The sequence below is a fragment of the Lemur catta genome, chromosome 7, assembly GCF_020740605.2.
Source record: "Lemur catta isolate mLemCat1 chromosome 7, mLemCat1.pri, whole genome shotgun sequence".
NCBI lineage: Eukaryota > Metazoa > Chordata > Mammalia > Primates > Lemuridae > Lemur > Lemur catta.
This window is the reverse complement of record NC_059134.1, coordinates 94032159-94057141: the sequence shown is the minus strand read 5'-3', so window position 1 is coordinate 94057141 and position 24983 is coordinate 94032159. Positions and strand designations below refer to the sequence as shown.

At 37.0% G+C, this 24983-nt stretch overlaps 1 protein-coding gene across 1 annotated transcript in view; it reads right to left on the bottom strand.

Moving 5' to 3' along the window:
* Positions 1-24983, bottom strand: part of C7H11orf49 (chromosome 7 C11orf49 homolog) — a 167117-nt gene that overhangs the window by 70806 nt on the left and 71328 nt on the right. Inside the window, exon 3 of the mRNA XM_045557971.1 lies at positions 13434-13564. Within this exon, the coding sequence (XP_045413927.1) occupies positions 13434-13564 (131 nt within the window). The remainder of the gene's footprint in view (positions 1-13433; positions 13565-24983) is intronic.

The following is a 24983-nucleotide window of genomic DNA, read 5'->3' as shown; positions in this document are numbered from 1 at the left end:
GAGAAAACTAAGGCTTGGAAAAATTAACTTGACTACAGTCACACAGCTATGTCCAATTAAAAAAGACACCTGAACCTAGGGCCACTTGACTCTAAAGTTCTCTTTAGTGCCTCACACAGAGGTAAACAGATGCTTGATATTACAAATTTACAATCTAGATCAGGAAATAGGAAAGCTATAAAAACCCATTTATTTTTAACCCTATATGACATTTTAGAATGTCAATAAATATTGACAAATTTATTATATTTGTCAATAACAAATATAAGGAATGGCAGAACAAGTGCCATAAGAGGGATTGCTTTTGAGTGGAGGTTGGAGAGGAAGCAAGGATGAAAAAGACTTTCAGAAGATCCATTACTTGAGCTGGGTCTATGTGAGCCTGAGCATGAATGTGATAGGCATAAGAGAAAGTTCTGCATAGAGGCAAAAGCGAAAACAAAGGTGTGCAAGGGGAAAAGCATAAGGAGTGGTTGGGGAAAGTGTTTTTGTGTGGTGAGAGGATAGCCCATGAGTAAGAGAGTAGTGGTTGGAAAGGTAGGTGTTGGGTGATGAGTGGTCTCATGATATAAAGTCATGGAATTCATATCTAATTAGTAGGCAATACAGAACCACTGGTGTTCTAAACAGGGGTGACAAGCCCAGGGCTCTGCTTTAGAGAATTACATTTACAAAAGGTCTTGCAGTAGTTCTCAAGCTTCAATGTGTATCAGAATCATCTGCAGAGCATACAAGATGTCAGGGTCCCAGCCCCAAAATTGGTTAAACTGGTTTGGCGAGAGGCCTGGGCAACAGTATTTTTTTTAAAGCTCCCTAACTGATCCTCATATGGAACCAGGGTTGAAACCACTGATGTAGGGCAAGGACTGAAACAAAGAAAAAAACGTTAAGAAGTTACTCAGTTTTTCCTAAGCTTTAATGATTATAAGAATCACCTGAAATGCTTGTTAAACAATAAATAACCAGGCCCTTTGCCATCTGGCTTGATTGAGTAGGTATTAGATGGGATCAAGGAATCTGTCTTTTTGACAACCTTGCCAAGTTGTCTAATTAGGGTTCCAAATTAGGGTCAGGTGGTGGTGGTGGGAAAGATGAGCAGGTTACATTAAGCAAAATAAAACTGGAAAATATTACATTTTCAACATTATTTATACTTGCTTTTATATACTTCCAGCTTACAACCCACCAAAACAACCAAATTTGAGTACGGTTTATTAAACTGACATCTTTAACCTAAGGTGGTTTCATTTTGATTCATAGTGTATAAAGTTTAATGTAGTCAATTAGTTTTGTTTCTAATGGAACCATGAGAGCAAGAGATTTCAGAAGCCTAGAGGTATCATTCAATTTCTCGCATATCTACTTTATTTATTTATTTATTTTTTAAGAGACAGGGTCTCACTATATTGCCCAGGCTGCAGTGCAGTGGCTATTCACAGGTGTGATTATAGCTCTCTATAGCCTCCAATTCTTGTGCTCAAGCAGGACTACAGGTGTGTGCCACCATGCTTGGCTTGGTAGATCTATGTTGTTTTTTTATTTTACTTTTATTTTTACTTTTTTTTGAGACAGAATCTCATTCTGTTGGCCAGGCTAGAGTGCCGTGGCGTCAGCTTAGCTCACAGCAACCTCAGACTCCTGGACTCAAGTGATCTTCTTGCCTCAGCCTCCCCAGGAGCTAGGACTACAGGTGCATGCCACCATGCCTGGCTAATTTTTTCTATTTTTTTGTGGAGACAGGGTCTTGATATTGCTCAGGCTGGTCTTGAACTCCTGACCTCAAGCAATCCTCTCACCTCCGCCTCTCACTCTGCTAGGATTACTAGCATGAGCCACTGCGCCCGGCTGATAGATCTATTTTAGAGAATGGGTTTTTCTATTTCATTCAGAATATTACAGGAGTACAAACACTTTGGTTACATATATTGCCTTTGCACCACCTGAGTCAGAGCTACAAGTATGCCCATCCCCCAGAAAGTGTGTACTGCACCCATTAGGTATGAATTTACCCACTCCCTCCTCCCTGCCACCTGCCCGACACCTGATCAATGTTGTTTCCATATGTGCACATAAATGTTGATCAGTTAGTGCTAATTTGGTGGTGAGTACATGTTGTGCTTTTTTTTCCATTCTTGTTATACTTCACTGAGAAGAATCGGCTCCAGCTCCATCCAGGATAATAGAAGAGGTATTAGTTCAGCATTGTTTTTTATGGCTGAGTAGTACCCCATGGTATACATATATCACATTTTATTAATCCACTCATGTATTGATGGGCACTTGGGTTTTTTCCACATTTTTGCAATTGTGAATTGTGCTGCTATAAAGATTTGAGTGCAGGTGTCTTTATTATAGAATGTCTTTTTTTCCTTTGGGTAAATATCCAGTTGGGGGACTGCTGGATCAAATGATAGTTCTACTTTTAGTTCTTTGAGGTATAGAGAATGGGTTTAAAAATATCACATGTTAAAGTCTCTGTTCAGCCTAACTTTAAAAAACAACAACAGAACAACCCCTTAGTTGTATTTTCAAGGAACTTCCAGAATCTGCTTATTATGTTCTTCAAAGCATAAAATATACAGTAAGGCAAGTATTATACCCCCTCTTTAATAAAAATCATGAATTTTTATTTTAAATAAGGTAGACTAACTTTATTTTTTCTCTTGAAGGCAGGTAAAATGGATCTTAAAATGAAAGAACTTGTAGCTACCTTTCTTTCATCTGTAAAACAATGAAAGAGGATATAAAATCATAGACAATTGCAATGCATTCTCATGCCTTAACTACTATGATTACATTTTGGGCTAGAAAATTATACATTTATCTCAGAGACTAAATGACACAAAATGTATTTATGTTCATTCAGCAGCAGAACATGATAGTGACAAGAGCACTTGATTGAGAATCAGAAGACCTGAATTTAGTCTTGATTCTATATGTACTACCAACTAGCTAGGACACCTCAGCCGCAATTTTTATATCTATACAAGGGGGAAGGGTTGAAGTAGATCAGCAGTTTTCAAACCATGTTTCACAGAAGCCTAGAATTTTTCAGTGGCATTTATAAAGTTCTATAAAGGTTTAATTTTAATCTTATTAACAACATTTTAATTTAAAATCTATAAGAAAAACAAAATGCACACTAAATATGTTACACAGCAAATTTTAATATATGGACAATACCAATCTATGCTCTCAGGTTAACTCATTTGTGGAGTTTCTCCTGTTCTGCAAATATATATATTTACACTGATTAGGAAGTTTTTTATCTGCTGTGATCTTGTTTTCTTTTTAATCCAGGACTATATTGGCATAAAAGCTGGGACAATACAAAATTTTTATATTTAACTGGGTGAGAGTACAGATGTTGTCAAGCTCTCCTTTAACTTGTACATATATGATCTGGTTATAGAAGCAAATACAAAGTAGATTTATTATTTTGTAAAATGCTTGATAATTATAAAATATAATAAAAGTCTTTAAGTGTTAAAATACTAACAAATAAAGTGGTAAAAATGTAGTCATATTTGTACTGTGAATGGAAGGGAGGCAGAAGCAGAAAAGATTTAAGGAGTAGAAGATCATATAAAAGACAAGTCCAAAATGTATAGATAAGTACTAGCAGTTAAAATTACACAAGAATGTTTCAAAATTAACATTTATATTTTTCAAAATATAACATTATAAAATGATATACAAATTGATACAGACTGTTAATTTTATTAGGATGAGGTCTTTGGACTGCAGACCTTTCTGAATTATTTGCAGAGACATAAGTAGTCATACCATAATTTATTCTTTTATACTAAAGTTTCCTGACTGACATAAGGCAGGTATCAGAACAACAGTCAAAATAAGAAATTAGTATTATTTCTACCTTAAAGTAAATCCATTAAATATATGTTTATCAATGTGGAAATTTTATTAATATTTTAAATAAATTAAATGGCTCAATTTGGTAATGCAGGGTCACAACACTGCCATCTTTTCAACCTCAGATAAAATGTTAGTGATGAATCAAAACAGGGTTTGGACTCAATATGCAAAACAAAATTAATTTTTCTGTGCTGAAACTGTGAGCAAAAGGATGGCCTCTGCATTAATCTTCCTGGGCTGCCATAACAAAATCCAGGGTGGCTTAACAGAAATTTATTTTCTCACAGTTCTGGAGACTAGAAGTCTAAGATCAGCAGGGTCAGTGTCTGGTAAGGGCTCTCTCCTTGGTTAACAGACAGCTGCCTTCTCTCTATGTCCTCACATGGCAGGAGGTGAGGAAACAGCTCTCTGGTGCTGCTGCTTCTTTTTTTTTTTGAGACAGGGTCTCACTCTGTTGCCTGGGGCTAGAGTACAGTGGCAACATAATAGCTCAATTCAACCTCAAACTCCTGGGCTCCAGCAATCCTCCTCCCTCAGCCTCCCAAGTAGCTGGGATTACAGGAGTGTGCCACCACACTTGGATAATTTTTCTATTTTTTTTGTGGAGATGGGGGTCTCACTTTTGCTTAGGCTGATCTTGAACTCCTGGCCTCAAAAGATCCTTTCACCTCAGCCTCCCAAAGTACTAGTGTTACAGATGTGAGCCACCACGCCCACTCCCCCACCCCACCCCATGTGTCTTCTTGTAAGGACACTAATCCTTCCTACCAGATCAGGGCCCTACCCTTATGACCTCATTTAACCTTAATTACCTCCCTATAGGTCTTTTTTTCAAATATAGTCACATTGGAGGTACAGCTTCAATATATGAATTTGAGGGGAGGACACAAGTCCACAGCAGCCTTTGAGGTATCTAAATTTTTTTAAAATGATATCACTGAACAACTTATATATGATGTTATAAGATACACTTATTTTTCTCCAAACAATAAAATTCCTAAACTAGCCAGATAATCGCTACTGATTTCTCCAAAGTGATTACTCATTAATTAAGCATGTGAGCAACTCAGCTTTGACACAAAAATGTACTATCACTCCCCTTTTGAACATTGGGATCAGTAAAGCTAAAAGAAAGATTGGACTGGAAGTCAAAATGTTAAAAACAAATCTATTAGTATTTTTTTTTTTTTTGGAGACAGGGTCTTGCTCTGTTGCCTGGGCTAGTGTGCAGTAGAGCCCAGGAGTCTGAGGCTTGAACCACTTCCTCAGACTCTTGGGCTCAAGCAATCCTCCTGGCTCAGTCTCCTGAGTAGTGGGGATTATAGGTATGCACCACCATGCCTGGCTAATTAAAAAAAATTTCTTTTGTAGAGACAGGGTCTCACTATTTTGCCCAGGCTGGTGCTGGTCTCAAACTCCTGGCCTCAAGCGATCTTTCCACCTTGGCCTCCCAAAATGTATTCGTATTTGAAACTACTTATCTACATGAATTGTAACTTTCTTGATACATTTTTATCTTAAAACCAAATAAAATTAAGTCCTCAACATCATCAATAGGTTCTTAGAAACTGCCACTTTAAGTAAAATGATATATAACAAGACCAATTTTACCACAGGCTAATTGATATAAATAAGAGTTAAGTTCCTATAGTATATTTCTGGTCACAAAAGCATCATCAAACTTCTAAAGATTCAAAACACTTATAATATTAAACATTGAAATAAATGTGAACTATACATATATTTAAGAAAGATTAATAAAAGCAAGTAAGATAATTATTTACCCAATTTTTGGTGAATCATTGAGTGACACTGGTCATAGTGGTGGTGGGTTAAATCAAGGAATAAATGTCTGCAAAGTGAAAATTGTAAGGAGCACCTCCTACTACCACACAGTTCAAAAATAATCACAAATGTGGAAGCCTCATGCTTCCATACCTCATCATTTATTGTCGTTCACTGGTGTGATTATCATCTATCTTAAGATCTTTTATTTGAAACAATTTGTATTCATTTTTCAACTTGCTTATTCCACTTTAGGGTTGCAGGTGGCCAGAGCCTATCCTGGCAGCTCGGGGCACAAGGTGGGAACCAGCCCTGGACAGAACACCACTCTATCATAGAGCACTCTCACACACACACCCATACTCATTCAGACTAGGACCATTTAGACACACCAATGAACCTAATGTGCACATCTTTGGGATGTGGGAGGAAACTGAAATACATGGAGAAAATCCATGTGGACATAGGGAGAATGTACAAACTCCACACAGACAGTGGCTCTGGCCAGGAATCAATTATTTTTCCTCATCAATGTTGTAATGAAACAATGTTATTTCAGGACCTGCTATACTGAAAAGCATTTCCCCTAACACCAGGAACAAGCCAAGGATGCCTGCAGAGATTTTTGTCAATTCTCTGATTATCATGCCGCAAAGTCTCGGAGGGTAAGAATGAGAGTAAGAATTTCTATCTGTGCCACTTACTGCTTTATCACCAGCAACTGATACATAAATGTTTGTTAAATGAATGAGTATAACTAGACTATGAGGCAAAATAACTGTAAATTCAGAGTGAAACATAAAAGATAAAAGGAAAAATGGAAGGGAGGGATGAAAATGGCAATTCTTTAGATTCTGGCATTTATTCTTGACTCTTTCTCTCCCATACCCCATACCCAATCAATCAGTAAATCCTGTCAAAAACGCCTTAAATGGCTCTTCATCTTCATGGTCACTTCCTGTTCTATTGTAATAGTCTCCTAACTGGTCTCTGTCTTCACTCTTACCTGCCTTGCAGTCTATTTTCCATACTTTTGTCAGTGTCACATGTGAAAATACCACACAGATCAAGAAGAGTCTACTAAATTCAGGAGACAGCATAAACTTTTTAGGGCACACAAAGCCCTTCATACCCTGGGGTAGCATGCATTCAGGCAGTACAGAGCAGAGTTGTTAAGAATGTGGACTTTGTGACAATGTAGGTTTGAATACGAGCTGTGCTACTTACAAACTTTTTGGCCTTGTGCAAGTTACTTAATTCTCTGACTCTCAGTTTCTTAATGTGTAAAACAGGATGATAATCATACCAACTCCTATGTTTGTTGTGTGGAGTAAATGAACAAATACACGTAAAGCATTTTGCTCAGTGGCTGGCACACAATAAGCATTCAGCATTATTTCCTGTTGACTTTGATGATGTTTTCTTCTTATGTGTTAAGCCCCAGCCAAAATGACTTTTTACCATTTTCCAAAGGAACCATGTTGTTTCATGACATCATATTTTTAAAAATCTTGATTTCTTTTTTTAGAATGTATTCCATATTCACTTAACAGTTTTCTACTATTCCAGGATCCATCCCAACTGTCTTTGCTCCTTTATAGCCTTCCCATACTTCCACAGGAAGATTTGGCTATTTCCTCCCTAGTACTATTACTGAATCTTACACATGGCTCTAATAATCACTTATACTCTATGGAAACTTTCTGGACTACTTTGTTTCTTCTCCTAGAATACAAGTTCCTTGAGGGCAAGTATTGTCACTTACTCATTTATATTTCCAGCATCTCATACAGTGTTAACGTAGAATACTTTGAAACAATAATACACTCTGGAGATAGGCTTTCTGGCTTCTTCTGGCATTGGCTTTTTCACTTACTTGGTGTTATGACCTAGAGTGAGTTATTCAACATTCTAAATCTCAGTTTCATTTTCTGTACAAAGGAGATAATAGTATCTACCTAGCACATAAGATTGTTGTGAAGAAAAATGAGATAATCTACATAAAAGCACTTAATAAATGTTAATTGCTATTATCATTATCATTTTCACTACAGACATTTTTCATGTCTAGAAATTCCACTTGGATCTTTTTTATATCTTTCACTTATCTCCTAATCATATTTGTGTTTTCCTTTAAGTACTTGAGTATATTCATATGATTTAAAATAATTGTTTTAAGGTCCTTCTTAATTCCATCAGCTATGTCATTTCTGGGTCTGTGTTTCTATTGACTGATTTTTCTCCTGATCATATTTATCTGCTTCTATTAATGTCTGGTAATTTTGAATTGGGTGGCAGATTTGTGAATTTTGCATTGTTAAGTGCTAGATTTTGTTGAATTCCTCTAAAGAATTTTGTTCTGTATACAGTTAAATTACTTGTAGATCAGTTTAATCCTTTTTGCCTTTAAGCTGTTGAGGACTCCAATGCCCTGTGTATTTCGAGGTCTTTCCATTCTGGCTGGTAGAAGCATGAACTATCCCCAGCCCTGTGTATACTCCAGGATTATTTGGCCTGCTGTTTTCTGGTGGTTCTTTTTCCAACCCACACATGTGCAGTTGGTAGCCAAAGATTTGCATACCCCCTTGCAGCTCTCTGGAGCTCTCTGCCCAGCTCCCTCCTCTTTCATATTCTGGCCTCCAAATTCTGGCCATTTAGGCCTCCCTAAACCGCAATCTCTGCTTCCTTAACTCAATAAGACTGCCAAGCTCGTTGATGATCTCCCTCCCTATACTGTTGCTTAGAAACTGCATCTCAGGGCCCACATTCCCCATTGCCTATTGCCCAGTGTCTGAAAACTGTTGTTTCAGATACTCTGATTTTCTAGTTGTTTGTGGCAAGAGGACAATTCCCTTTGTAGATACTTTTCCATGTAGAAAAGGAAGTACCTATCATTATTTTATTAAATGAAATATATGTATATGTGTGTATATATATAAAATATACATACATATTTATACACAAAGCTCAAAATTAAGTTTCAATTGAAAAAAAACTGTGAACAAAAGCTCTTTTGAGCCAGTATCTCTAAACAGAAGTAAAGATTTATATCAAGGGAATATCAATCTTTGCCAGACTTAGAAAATTGAGATTAATCTTTCTACATGAAAAGAATTACCAAAGTGAGAAGCTAAATTTTAAAGGCTTTTTACATTTCAATATACCTTTTTGCTTCCAGGAGTCTAAAATTGCCTAGATAGCAAGAGGTTCACTATAGTTTTCATGAGACTATCTAAAATTCAGACATAGGAAAATTAGCATTGTTCAGTACTCAGTTATGCAGAAATGATATTATATCCCTGTACTTGTTAAAAACTGGAATAAATGTTTCTTGTCAAAAGGAATCAGGTCCTTAGTTTTCTATAGGTGGCTTCATTTTTAGACATATTATGCTAAAACTCTACTCTTCTTTTGCTACCTCCCAGAAGAGTTAGTTTCCTCTTGATAATGCTAAAATATGTACATGATGTTCTAAGGAAGTTATCTGTAGAAGAACAATATAGTAGAAGCTCCACTGAGTAGGTACTTGGCATTAACTGAAAAAATAGGGCTTAATAAATCCTTTCCTTTCGAACCTTGCTTCAAGAGTTTTCATTCATCCTGGATTAAAATTGGGACTGAAACATTCAGGGACAGAAAGATATTCTAAGGTTTCCCAGAAAAAACTGAGAATATATTAAAACCATATAACTAAAGATTTTAGGATCACCTAGACAGAAATTTTATATTTGGTCTTTAAGAAATCAGAGGCTATCTGATTAAGAAGCATAACAATAAATATCCAGCATAAAATCTAAGTCTTGTTTATGGCACCGGAGAAACAGGGAGAACTTGGAGCTGCTGCTTCTCAGCAGCTGGATGAATCACTGGCAGCTGCTATTAGAAAGATAAAGAAATCCACATCTGCTAAGAGTCTAAATGCTATACGAATCCCTTGTGATAGTAAATAAATTCTTGAAGAGGCCCCACTTCTAAATCAGGGGAAAAATTAAGGCTAAAAAATTAAGGCTATCTAAAGACTATTTTCCATAGTTACCTCCATATGCTATATCACAGAAACTAGCTGTATATAGCATTTTTCAATACACTGTTGACTCTTGAACAATGGGTTTGAAATGTGTAGGTTCATTTACACACAGATTTTTTCCAATTGAATGGGGATTGAAAATACAGTATTCACGGGATTCAAAATCTGTGTATACGGATGGCCAACTTTTCATAAATGTAGGTTTCACAGGGCCAGCTGAAGGACTTGAGTATGTACAGATAGATTTTGGTATACATGGGAGTCCTAGAACCAATCCCCATGTATACCAAGGGACGACTGTAATAGGTATCCAATAAATATTTGCTGACTCAATAAGGGACTAGGAAAGAACTAGGAAAGAGAAGTTCTGATAAAATAGTACAAACTTCACCTATACACTCAAAGCCCCCAGTGTTGTTTATGTAGAGACCAGTGAGATAGTTTTTCTGAGCTAGTTCACTTAAAATTGAGTCCACACTGATTTTTAGCTATTAGTGCATTTATTCCGTAAAGGAAAAGATGCTATCCTCAGTACACTAAGTACTTCTTGCATAAATACTGTAGTAGAGATGGATGATCTTTAGAGTTACATTTCAAAGAAGCAGTGATTGAAGTAAAAATTGCAGAAACAGTGCATTATCCATTAGTAAATTTGGGTTCTATTTCCAGCTTTGCTACTAACCCACTGTGAAATCTTTCTACAAATTACACAATTTCATTACTTACAAATTGAACACAATAAACCTACTTTACCCATTTCTCAAGGATAGTTGAAATGATCTAATAAGATACTGGGTAGAAGCAGTTTTAGAAAAAAAAGTTTCAGTAGCTATATATAAAGTAGCAGTAGTATCAATTAGAGCAGGGTGGGGGATTTTGTAAAGTCAAAAGCAAGGAGCATATTTGTTGACTCACTATAAGCTCAGCACCAGGCACATAGTAAGTCTACCAGAAATATTTGTTGAATGAATGAGAAAGTAGGTTAGGCATTCCTCTTCTTTAAGGTAGGATCACTACAGAAACTGTCTTGGTTGGGCACAGTGGCTTGTGCCTGTAATCCTAACACTCTGGGAGGCAGAGGCAGGAGGACTGCTTGAGGTCAGGAGTTCGAGACCAGCCTGAGCAAGAGTGAGATCTGATCTCTACTAAAAGTAGAAAACATTAGCTGGGCAACTAAACATAGAAAAAAAATTAGCCAGATATGGTGGTGCACACCTGTAGTCCCAGCTCCTCGGGAAGCTGAGGCAGGAGGATTGCTTGAGCCCATGAGTTTGAGGTTGCTGTGAGCTAGGCTGATGCCACGGCACTGTAGCCTGGGCAACAGAGCAAGACTCTGTCCTCCCCAAAAAGAAACAGTCTTACAGGTATTCAATATTTAATTGTAAAAACATGTAATATGAAAGTAGGAATAAGAACAGGCCCTGGAAAACAGATGTGAAAGAAGGTTTGATGCAGAGAGTCTAAATCTGAAAATTTTGGAGCAATTTAATCTATCTTAATATTCTAAGTATAAGAACCTAGTGCCATTTCTAAAAAGAAACTCCCAATGGAGGTGCTTTCACCTTTCACCTCACCAAGATAAAGTCTTGATAAAGACATTTTCAATCAGTGTCTTTCTTAATATTTTCCTTGTAATATAATCAAGAGATGCTAAACCAACAGCATTCAAACATAAAAATGACTTGCATTTTCCAGTGCACAAGGCTTTTCTATCAAGGATTATAAGGTGCTTTGAAAAACTTTACTTTAGGTAACTTTATTCTACTTACCTAAATCTATATTTTTAGAAACTGTCCTCTATTTCCTACTGCTTAATGAAGTTTTTTAGCTTAGTCTGTTTTAAACAACATACTGCATTATTCACAATAGCCAAAAGGTGGAAGCAACTGTAGTGTCCATCAACAGATGAACTGAGGAGCAAAATGTGATATACACACGATTGAATGTTATTCAGGCTTAAAAACGAAGAAAATTCTGACAATGGATGAACTTTGAGGACATTATGCTAAATGAAATAAGCCAGTCACAAAAGGAAAAATATTGTATGATTCTACTTATATGAGGTACCTAGAGTAGTCAGATTCACAGAGACAGAAAGCAGAATAGTGGCTTCAAGGGGCTGGAGGGAGGTGGGAATGGAGAGTTAGTTTTTAATGGGTATAGAGTTTCCGTTTAGGAAGATGAAAAAGTTCTGGAGATGGATGGTGGGGATGGTTGCAGAACAATGTGAATGTACTTAATGTCACAGAACTGTACAATTACAAATGGTTAAAATGGTAAATTTTATGTTATGTATATTTTACCACAATTAAAAAAAATAACACATTTCCCCCCAACAATCTATTGCCCCTCTAATATTTTTATGTAGTTGCCCAAGTCAAAAAAGTGGAAATTATCACTGGTCTTCTCATTCACTTTATATATGCCAAATCCAATCACCAAATCCTGTGGATTCTATCCCCGAGAATGCCCCTTTCCATCTCCATGGATACTGCCTTAGTTTTGGCTCTTATCTCTCACTCAACTACTCCGAAACTTCTATTAATATGTTCCCTGCCACCAGTCTAGGCCATCTTCCCCACTACCTTTTGAATGATCTTTCAGATACCATCACACCACTCTCATATCTAAAAGCCTTCAAATAATACCCACAGAATAAAATCCAACTTCATTTTTATGGCAAAAATTGGTCTTTCAGGAGCTCTTTTATTCGTTTACAGGCTCATCTACTCTAGTCATTCTGATCTTCTATTTTTCTTTTCACTTTTTTCTTTTTCTTTTCTTTCTTTTTTTTTTTTTTTGTGGAGATGGAGTCTTGCCATGTCACCTAGGCTGGAGTGCAATGGCCCGATTATAGCTCACTTGTAACATCAAACTCTGGGCTCACGTGGTCCTCCTGCCTCAGCCTCCTGAGTAGCTAGGACTACAGATTAGCCACTGAGCCTGGCTAATTTTTTTATTTTGTGGAGACAGGGTCTCACTATGTTGCTCAGGCTGGTCTCAAACTCCTGGCCTCAAGCAATCCTCCTGCCTCAGCTTCCCAGAGTACTGAGATTATAGATGAGAGCCACTGCACCCAGCCTGAGCTTCTGTTTCTTAAATATTCCAGGTTCTTTTATGTTTCAGCACATGTCCTACCTAAAATGCCCTTTTCTCTTTTACCCACATGGGTAATTCCTACTCTTCCTTTCCAACTTAGATCAAACAGCCAATTCTCAGGAGAATCCCCAATGTACTTTTCTCTCTCTTCTCTAACAACAGTATCCTCATCCCAACCCCCTATTCATGAGTTTCTTTCTTTGTATTCACATTATTCCTTGTATTTACTACATAGTATTTTAACATTTGCCATTAGCAAGGGCCCTGGAGCCAGACTGCATGGGTATAAATCTGGGCCTGGCATTTACTGTGTTACCTTGTGAAGTTACTCAACTCCTCTGACCCTGGGTTTCATTAGTTACAAAATGGGGATTACAGTATCTACCATAGAGAGCCGTTGTGAAGATTAAATGAGTTACTACATGTAAAGTGCTCGAAGCTACCATTGGCTCTCAATAGGTATCATTAGTGATGGTGATGGTGGTAGTAATATCTCTGGCATAAGACAGATAGTTCCTCAAAAAGCAAGGTATTCTAAATGCCTTTAGTACCATGCATTCAATCAGTATTTATAAGGACAAAGGAAAGGTTTGAAAGAAAGGAAGGAAAGAAGGCAAAAAAAAAAAAAAAATTTGAGAAGACTTACCACCATTTTTGCCCACAGTTCGGAAGCATCTCCAGAAGGCCCGTAAAAACGATGCCCTGTTGTGGGGAGTGGCTTGGATGAAGCTGAATTCACGAAAGAGAATGTGAGTTCCCTGGCATACACTGTTAAAACTGCAAAGACAAAAATCAAGAAATCATCATTAGATAGAATACAGAAGACTAGAATCAGAATGAAAAATTGAGGCCAGGGAGAACTGCTGCCAAAAAGGTGGAAAATCTTTTTTATTTTCCCCCAACAAAACTCTAAACTATAGTCCTTCTATGGGGAAGTTTTTTCATATAATCATATCCCTCTGAAACCTCTTGAAGTTCAATTCCTCTGAGTGCTTCCCACCTCCCACATGTATACACTGGGGAAGTTTTAACCAGTCACTAGAGCATCTCATATAGAGGAAAATCTTTCAGTCTTTAACTGGATGATATAGGCACTCACATTTTTTTTGAGAATGCTACTTCCTTTCCCCATTTGGAATTAGTTTCCTTACAGATATTCCTTCTGTACTATCCCTGACCTATACCAGCTGCCACAGGGATGAAATGGCTTGTGGGGATAAAACTAGCTCAGGATGGGGGTAACTACATGTCTCCCTGACAATAACCTCAGAGACAAATCCCATGTACCAAAGAATATAGAGGTTCCAAACAGAACACTAAAGGCAAATAGGGTAGAAAGTAGTCCCTAAATGAGAGTATGAAGCAAAGCCCCAGGGCCCAAGTGAGTCACTGTTTAAGCTGGGCCAGGGAAGGGAAAAAAATATACTCCGTTGCCTTTGGCTTCTCCTGCCAAAGAAATAAAGGCTGTAGAGTCTGGAGTAATCTAAAAATGGAAACTCCACCAAAGAATAGGCAATTATCCAGTAATCATCCCTACCAGGGCAGACTTCAGGTTCCAGAAAACCCCTAAATTGCCTGACAAGTAAATCATAAGTGGAAAACATATTAATCTTTGTGAAGAAGCAGACATTAAACTAAAGATGGCAAGGAATGGAGGGAACAGAGTAATTCCAAATGCCAGTTTTCATTTGTTGACCATTGAAAGGGAAAAAAAAATTCTGAATCTCTGAACTGAACAGGAAAAAAATTCAGGAGCCATCTATTCCATTTCCCATCTATTCTATTCCAGACCAACTTCAGGGGGAAATGTCTAACCTGTTTTTAACATGGAGTATGTTATCATTTAGGATAAAATCAGTTTCTTGCTGTTAACGTTAACAGCGCTGTATAAAAAGCAAATTACATACTCTTCTTCCCTCATGGAAAATGAACATAGAAATCTACTTCTAAGACACTATGAGGACAACATCTGGAAAAGAATTAGGTTAGAAGAGAGGTTTTTAAAATGCAATGAAAGTGTTAACCTAACCAGGCAGTTTATGGCAGTACTGTTGTCTTGAGCAAAGGAAAATGAAAAATATAGCAAATGAGCTGTTACAGGTAAATGCAGTAGGCTACATTTCCAGCAAATGAAGTCTGAAATGATGACATTTGTAGCCTAAATTTATGAAGCTATTCAGCAAAGAATTAGTCTCAAAGTATACTTCATACCCTAAGGGGAAAAAGCTGGTGTCTAGGTCATGGTCTAGGCTGTATTATTATTAGGAACTAATAACAGTGAAATTACAGCCTTGGTATAGCTTTTTAAGACCATCTCAAATACCACATTTTATATAAAGTCTTTTCCTGATTCTATCTCCCACGGCCAGGTCTCATCATATCTTACTTATAACTTTCTAATGGTGCTAACAATTTGCTGCCTTGTTTTTTATTGTTGTGTGTGGGGTTTTTTTTTTTGTTGTTGTTGTTGTTTTAAGAGACACGGTCTCGCTCTGTTACCAGGCTGGAGTGCAGTGGCATGATCATAGCTCACTGCAGCCTTAAACTCCTGGGCTCAAGCAATCCTTCCAGCCCAGCCTCCCCGAGTTGTGGGGATTATAGGTGTGAGACACCACACCTGGCTGCTGCCTTGTTTTTAAGTCACTAGATTTCTTCTCCTTGCTAGACTGCAAGTCCTATGGACTAAGCACTTACATTTTACTCATTTTGTCTGTATTACATTACCTAATGCATAGATAACTCCATAAATGTTTGTGGTAGATGATTTACAAAGATAAGAAAAAATAGGTAAGTAATACCAGGTAGAACATATCTTTGCAGTTAGCCACACTGGAAATACTGAAAGACTGTATTTTATAAATTATTCAAAAAAAAAAAAAATTATTCAAAAGTCCAGATCTTTGGTCTGATATTTGTATTATAATATTGCAATGCCAGCTTTGTCTTGATTAGTATTTTTCTAGTATATCTTTATCTATGCCTTTAATTTTAACCTTTCCAAGTCATTTTGTTTTAGGTATGTCTCTTTAGTAGATGCAAAATTTTGTTTCTTTATCCAACTTTATAGTCTCTATATGTTAAGTGATTTTTAATGTATTTGATGAACTTCTGACATCTTATTTTATCTTTCCCATGAACCATTCTTCTTGGTCTTTTCCCCCCTCTTTTCTTGCTCTCTATCGTGCTAGTAAAGTTTTTCTTTAAAAAAATTCTTTTCTACCCCCTCTGTTAGTTTGAAAGCCATAAACAGAATCTGTAATCTTTTAGTATTAAAATTTAATATAAACAGCTGGGCACACTGGCATACATCTGTAGTCCCAGCTACTTGGGAGGCTGAGGCATGAGGATTGCTTGAGCCCAGGAGTTTGAGTCCAGCCTTGGCAACATAACAAGACCCTATCTTTTTTTTTTAATTAACATAGACATTTATCTACACATTTTTAAATATCTAAAATTATTCATTTTCTTTGTAATCCTCCAAAACAAGACCAAAGCACACTTTAAATTACTTATGTATACTCTTCTCATCTTCTGATATTATTTTTTAGAATTTGACTTCTACCTTTTTTAAATTGGAAACTTTTAAAAATGTAAAATATACATAATATTTATCATTTTAACAATTTATAAGTGTACAATTCAGTGGCATCAAATACATTCACAATGCTGTGCAACCATCAACGCTATACCCAAAACGTTTTCATCATCCCCAACAAAAACTCTGTATATGTTAAACAATAACACCTCCGTCATTCTTCCCCTAGATTCTGGTAACCTCTATTCTACTTTCTGTCTCTATAAATCTGCCTATTCTAGGTATTTCATATAAGTGGAATCATATCTGTCCTTGTATGTCTGGCTTATTTCACTAAGAATAGTATTTTCAAGGTCCATGCATGTTGTGGCATATATCAAAATTTCTTTTCCTTTTAAAGCTGAGTAATATTCCATTTTATGTATATACCACATTTTGTTTAAACATTCAATTGCTGATAGACACTAGGGTTATTTCCAGCTTTTGTAAATAATGATGTAATGATTGCTGTACAAGTATCTGTTCCAGTCCTTGCTTTCAATTCTTTTAGATATATACCTAGGAGTACAATTCCTGAGTCATATGGTAATTCTATGTTTAACCTTTTTAGAAACCACAAAACTGTCTTCCAGAGCAGCTGTACCATTTACATTCTCACCAGAAATGCACAAGGGTTCCAGTTTCTCTACACCCCCAGCAACATGTTATTTTCCTCTTTTTTAAAATAACCAACCTAGAAAGTATGAAATGGTATCTCAATATTGTTTTTGTTTTTGTTTTTTTGAGACAGAGTCTCACTTTGTTGCCCAGGCTAGAGTGAGTGCCATGGCATCAGCCTAGCTCACAGCAACCTCAACCTCCTGAGCTTAAGCGATCCTACTGCCTCAGCCTCCCGAGTAGCTGGGACTACAGGCATGCGCCAGCATGCCCGGCTAATTTTTTCTATATATACTTTTAGTTGTCCAGATAATTTATTTCTATTTTTAGTAGAGACGGGGTCTCGCTCAGGCTGGTCTCGAACTGCTGACCTTGAGCGATCCACCCGCCTCAGCCTCCCAGAGCGCTAGGATTACAGGCGTGAGCCACCGCGCCCGGCCTCAATATTGTTTTGATTTGCATTTCCCCAATGACTAATGATGTTGAGCATGTCTTCACGTATTGGCCATTTGCATATCTTCTTTGGAGAAATGTCTGTTCAAGTTCTTTGCCCATTCTTAAATTGGGTTGTTTGTTGTTGAGTTGTAGGAGTTCTTTACATATTCCAGATACTAATTCCTTATCAGATATATGATTTGCAAATATTTTCTCCTATTCTGTAGGCTATCTTTTTACTTTTCATGATAGTATCCTTTGATGAACAAAAGTTTTTAATTTTGATGAAGTCCAATTTAATTTTTTTGTTCCTTGTGCTTTTGGTATCATATCCATGAATTGTTGCCAAATCCAATGTCATGAAGATTCCCCCCTATATTTTCTTTTAAGAGTTTTATAGTTTTAGCTTTTAAGTTAGATCTTTGATCCACTTTGAGTTAATTTTTTATAAAGTGTTAGGTAAGGGTCCAATTTCATTCTTTTGCATGTAGATATCCAGTTTCTCCAGCAACATTTGTTGAAAAGATTGTCTTTTCCCTACTGAATGGCATCCTCACAGGAAATCAACTGACCATACACGTAAGGACTTATTTCTAGTTCTCTAATCTATTCCAGTGGTCTATATGTTTGTCCTTATACCTGTACCATACTGCTTTAATTACCATGGCCTTGTAGAAAGTTTCGTAGTTGGGAAATTTGAATCCTCCAACTTTATATTCCTTTTCAAGGTTGTCCTTGCTATTCAGGGCCCCTTGCAATTCCATATGAATTTAAGGATTATCATTTCCACTTCTGTCAAAAAGGCTACTGGAATTGATAGTAGATTGCTTTGGGTAGTATTCACATCTTAACAGTGTTATATCATCCTATCCATGTACATGCGATGACCATCTATTTATTTAAGTCTTCTTTAATTTCATTCAGCAACATTTTAGAGTTTTCAGTGTGCAAGTCTTTCACATCCTTGGTTAGATTTATTCCTAAGTATTTAATGCTTTTAGGTATTCTTTTAAATGGAATTCCTTTCTTAATTTCCTTTTCAGATTGTTTATTGCTGATGAAACATCAATCTTTCCTCTAAAGTAAACCAAAAATGTTCCTAAAAGTCCATACAGAAGTATACCATTAAAAGGTTATGCCCTTTTGATAGGATTAAATCTGCCTTAAACAGATTTCTCCAAGTTGCCGGGGTTTTCCCTTGAAAATTTTAATTTTTAAAAGTTTTGAAATACTGTAACATCAAATTTACCAATAAGTTATAATAGCACAAGAATTCCCAAGTGCCCTTTACCCTGATTACTCAAATGTGAATACTTGCTATATTTGCTCTCACTCATATACACACACACTGTGTCTTCCTCTCACACACATATGCACACACACACACGTATACATATATATACACATATTATTATTTTTCAGAAGAGTAAGTTGTAGACATGATGCATGTTTACCACTACAGTATTTCCTAAAAATAAGGAATTCGCTTATATAACAACAGTGTAATGGTCAAAATCAGGAAATTAAAATTGGTACAATACTATTATTTAATCTACAGACCTTACTGAGATTTCACCAACTGTCCCAATAATGCCCCTTTTATAACAAAAGAGAATCCAAGATCATACATTGCATTTAATCGTCATGATTCTTTTAATGACTCTTTTAATCTGAAACAGTTCCTAAGTCTTTCTTTGCATTTCATAACACGGACATTTTTAAAGAGTATAGTAAATCCTCACTTAACATCATCGATAGGTTCTAGGAAACTGCAACTTTAAGTGAAACTGCATACAAGGAAACCAATTTTACCATGGACTAACAGATATAAATAAGAGTTCAGTTCCTACAGCATATTTCTGGTCACAAAAAAATCACCAAAGACCCAAAACACTTCTAACATTAAAGAATGAAATAAATGTGAGCTATACATACACTTAAGAAAGACTAACAAAAACAAGTAAGATAATTATTTACCCAATTATTCTAGTTCAGGATTATGGGTGGCTGGAGCCTATCCTGGCAGCTCAGGGTGCAAGGCAGGAACCACTCTGGAAAGGCCACCATCCCATCGCTCACACACACTCTCACACTCACTCAGACGGGGACCATTTAGACATGCCTAAGATGCACATCTTTGGGTTGTGGAAGAAACTGGAGTACTAGGAGAAAACCCACACAGACATAGGGAGAACGTGCAAACTCCACACAGACAGTGGCCAACCAGGAACTGATTTTTTTCCTTATCAAAGTTATAAGAAAAATCACGTTGAATGAAACAATGTCATTTGAGGATCTGCTGTCCAGGCTATGTTGTAGAATGTACTTCAATTTGGGTTTGTCTGATGCTTCCTCATGATTAGATTCAGGTTATGCCCTTTTGACAGGATTATCACAAAAAGTGATGCTGATATCACAAAAGTGATGCTGAGTTGTCAGTGCATCACATCAGGAGGTACTTGCTCTTGATTGGTTACTGGTGGTATAACTTTGATTATTTGGTTAAAGCAGCATCTGCCAAGTTTTTCCACTGTAAAGTTATCCTTTGTAATGAATAAGTATCTTACAGAGAGAGATTTTGAAGCTATGGGAATATACTATTACTCTTCAAACTTTCATTCACTAACTTCTGCATCTATTAATTTTTGCCAGAAGCACCAGTCATAATGGTTTTGCCAAATGGTGATTGTTTTCTTAATTATATCATTTCATCTACATTTTTAAGTGGACCTTCTATAATAAGGAAGAACTTTTCCTTCTTATTTATTTATATCAGTGTGCACTCATGGTTTCTTACTTTATTCAATAGTTTATAATCCTTTACTATCATTATTCATTTTTATGCTCAAATGATCCCAGATTTGGCTATGGAAGCCCTTCAGGGTGACTTCTATGTCCTTTTAACATGTTCACATAATTTTTCGATTACTTCCTTCCTTTTTGATGGCATAAGATGTTCCAGGATCACCTTGTTCTTTCCCTACCCTACCCTAGAACCAGCCATTTCTCCAAGAGCCCCAGTTGCTTTTACTAAAGAACAGTGTTTAGAAACCAATATCTAGGTGTGTTTATTGCTCCATGTGTGTCATTGCTTCTAGGCTTGGAGAATACAGGGTTAAGAGGCAGATGAAGGTTTTTATATACACTTATATTACATATGTACATACACATCTATATCCATTTCTATATATCTATCTATAGACATATATTAAATCCCATTAGTACACACTGATTTAATTCCAATTCAACACTACAGGATACGTTCTATCCTTTCCACTTTCCATATTCGAAACTTCCTTTTTCCCACAGTGAGAAATCTGGTTTCTATTATCTATAATATATTTATTTATTGCTTAATCCTAAAATGTAATGCAATGACTAACCCATTCTTCCGTGAAAAAGAAGCCTACTAATTAGAGTTTAATACTTGTTTAGAGTTATTTTTAGTATGACAGCATGTAGAACAAATATTGTGTTCAAAAGCTCCTTAGAGGCCGAGGCAGGCGGATGGTTTGAGCTCAGGAGTTCGAGACTAGCCTGAGCAAGAGCAAGACCCTGTCTCTACTGAAAAAAAAAAAATAGAAAGAAATTAGCTGGATAGCTAAAAAAATATATATAAACAATTAGCCGGGCATGGTGGCACATGCCTGTAGTCCCAGCTACTCAGGAGACTGAGGCAGAAGGGTTGTTTGAGCCCAGGAGTTTGAGGTTGCTGTGAACTAGGCTGATGCCACAGCACTCTAGCCCAGGCAACAGAGTGAGACTCTGTCTCAAAAAAAAAAAAAAAAAAAAAAAGCTCCTTAGGTTAGCCTCCTCAATCCCTTCAGTATGGTTATGTAATTCATTAGAAATACAATTTTCCTCATTTGCTTCTATTTGTATTCAAACAGAATACAAAGGTAGGGTCTCCAACCTTATTGATTATATATATTTTTATCACTTGTGTAAATGAAACATTAACAGAGTTCCAACAGGAAGATCTGTACAAAAAGTACTTTCAGAAAAGTGACCTTTTCCCCCACTCTACTTTTATTTTTTCACTCCATTCCACTAAAACCCTAGAGGTAATGAATCTCACTGGTCTCTGGTTTATTGTTTCTGTGTGCATATTTTTTCTGAAATGAGCAGATACATGTACATACAGTTGACCCCTGAACAACATGAGTTTGAACTGCATGTATCCACATATATGTGGATTTTTTCCAGTAAATATATTGGAAAATTTGGAGGGATTTGTGACAATTTGAAAAACACTTGCAAACTACATAGCCTAGAAATGTTGAAAAATTAAGAAAAAGTTTTGTCATGAATACAAAAAATATATGTAGATATTAGTCTATTTTATCATTTACTACCGGAAAGTATACACAAATCTATTATAAAAAGTTAAAATTTATTAAAACTTACACACACACTTACAGACCATACATGGTGCCATTTGCAGTTGAGAGAAATGTAAATAAACATAAACATACAGCATTAAATCATAACTGCATAAAATTAACTGTAGTACATACTGTACTATAATAATTTTATAGTCACCTCCTGTTGCTATTGCAGTGAGCTCAAGCGTTGCATGTATCCCCTTAAAACGTGTGTGACATTAATCAGCTCCTCATGAGTAATTCATCTCTCCAGTAAATTGTGTACTTCAGCAAAAAAGATGTCTTATGGTTCTCTCATTTTTCATCATGTTTAGCACAACACCATAAACTTTGAATAACATCATGAGATTTACAGTTAGTGCCACTTAGTGATGCTGGAAGTACTCTCAAGAAGCAGAGAAATGTCAAGACATTACAAGAAAAAGTTGAATTGCTTGATATATACTGCACATTGAGGTCTGCTGCTGTGGTTGCCTGCCATTTCAAGATAAATGAATCTAGCATAAGGACCATTGTAAAAGAAGAAAAGGAAATTTGTGAAGTTGTCACTGCAGCTATGCCAGCAGGTGCAAAACCCTTACACTTTTTGTGAAATACCTTTTTATCTCATCTTGAGAATGCAGCTTTTTTTGGGGGGGGGGACAGTTTCACTCTGTCACCCTGGGTAGAGTACAGTGGCATCATCACAGCTCCATTGTGCAACTTCCAACTCCTGGGCTGAAGTGATCCTCCTGCCTCAGCCTCCCGAGTAGGTGGGACACTACAGGCACATGCCACCATGCCTGGCTCATTTTTTGTAGAGATGGAGTCTCGCTCGCTCTTGCTCAGGCTGGTCTGAAACTCCTGAGCGCAAGTGATCCTCCCACCTCGGCCTCCCAGAGTGCTAGGATTACAGGCGTGACCTACTGCGCCCAGTGAGAATGCAGCTTTTGTGTGGCTGCAGGATTGCTATAAGGCAGGCATACATAAAAACTTTAATATGATTCGAGAAAAAGTGAAGCCATTATGTGACAACTTAAAGCAAAAGTAAGGTGAATGATCTAAACCTGGAGGATTTAATGCCAGCAAATGATGGTTTGATAATCTTAGAAAAAGGTTTGGCTTTAAAAATGTCAAGATAACAAGTGAAGCAGCTTCTGCCAACCAAGAGGCAGCAGACGAGTTCCCAGACACCATTAAGAAAATTGTTGAGGAGACTGGGTGCAGTGACTCATGTCTGTAATCCCAGCACTTTGGGAGGCCATGGTGGGAGGATTGCTTGAGGCCAAAAACATATAGTCCAAATCAGCCTGGGTAACATAGCAAGACCTCTGTCTCTACAAAAAATTAAAAAATTAGTCAGGTGCAGTGGCATGCATCTGTAGACCCAGTTACTTGAAAGGCTGAGGCAGGAGGATCGCTTGATCCTAGGAGTTTGAGGTTATAGTGAGCTATGATCATGCTACTGCTCAAGCCTGGGCAACAGAGCAAGACCCTGTCTCTAAAAAAAACAAAAAGAAAGAAAAAAGAAAATAATTGAGGAGAAAGATATCTGCCTAAACAAGTTTTTAATGCAGATGAAAGTGCCTTATTCTGGGGAAAAAAAGGATACAATGGATACTTATTAGTAAGGAAGAGAAGTGAGCACCAGGATTTAAGGCAGGAAGGAATAGGCTAACTACTGTTTTGTGCAAATGAAACAGTTTGGGTTTATGATCAGGACTTCCCTTATCTATAAAGCTGCTAATTCCCAAGCCTTGAAAAGAAAAGATAAACATCAGCTGCCAATTTTGGTTGTACAACAAGAAGACCTGGACAATGAGAACCCTTTTTCCGGATTGGTTTCATTGATGCTTTGTTACCGAAGTCAGAAAGTACCTTGCCAGTGTAGACTGCCTTTTAAAGTTCTTTTGATATTGGAAAATACCCCTGGCTACCCAGAACCCCATGATTTCAACACTAAAGATATCAAAGTGGTCTATTTATCCCCAAACACAACATCTCTAATTCAGCTTCTAGATCAGGAGGTCATAAGGACCTTAAAGGCTCATTACTGTGAAGGAGAAGTTTCCCTTCACCCAAGAAGGTTCAATGAAAGAAACTTAAGTTAATCATCCACAATAAGGCAGATTAATACGAGAAAGAAGTTTATTTATCTTGCGCATGGGGAGAATCACAGAGTGATTACCCAGTATCTCAATGGGATCCAGAGATTTATATACCCTCATACTCATTTTAGAGGGGAGGAGAAGATGAAGAATATAGGTAATTCTGTTTAGGGGCAATAAATGGTTACTAGGGAGAATGAATGGATAGAGGAAACAGACTGACTTGTAAATGATTCTCATTGTAAATTAAATTAACCTGAGAGCCAGGTATTATGTTTAAAATGATTTGGATTAGGTCTGGTTGATCTTTCCTGTAATATATTGAGATATCAAGGAAGGGAAGGGAAGTCGATTGTTCTTTTGATGGATTTATCTGCTTTTATGTGGATGCAGTAGTTCCCAACCTTTTTGGCACCAGGGACCAGTTTCATGGAAGACAATTCTTCCACGGATGAAGCAGTTGAGGGCGGGGGCTGGGAGGTGGCGTGTGGAGCTCTGTGGCCCGGTCCTTAACAGGCCACGGACCAGTACCAGTCTGAGGCCAGAGGCTTAGGGACCACAGAGGTAGAGGGAACGCCCCCTCCAATGCTTGTTGATCTCTAAGAGCAAATATTCTTTATACTAAGGAGTCATATTTTGGGGTGAAATTTCCTGAGCTCCTTCATTACACACAGTAGTACTCTACGGAAAGGACTATCAACACTATGCAAGAGAACACTGATAGAAGATCGCGAAAATCTGGAAGATTATACTATTGAAGACGCCATCATTGCTTTAGAAAAAGCCATGAAAGCCATCATGCCCGAAACAATAAATTCCTGCTGGTGAAAACTATGTCCAGATGTTGTACATGACTTCACAAAATTTACAACAGAGCCAATCAAGGAAATCATGAAAGAGACTGTGGATATGGTAAAAAAGGTAGGGGGTGAAGTGTTTCAAGATATAGATCTTGGAGAAATTCAAGAGCCAATAGATACCAAACCAGAAGAATTAGCAGAAAATGACTTGATGGAGATGAGTGCTCTGAACCAGTGCCAGAAATGAAGATATAGAAGAAAGAGTGCCAGAAAACAAATTGACATCAGACAATCTGG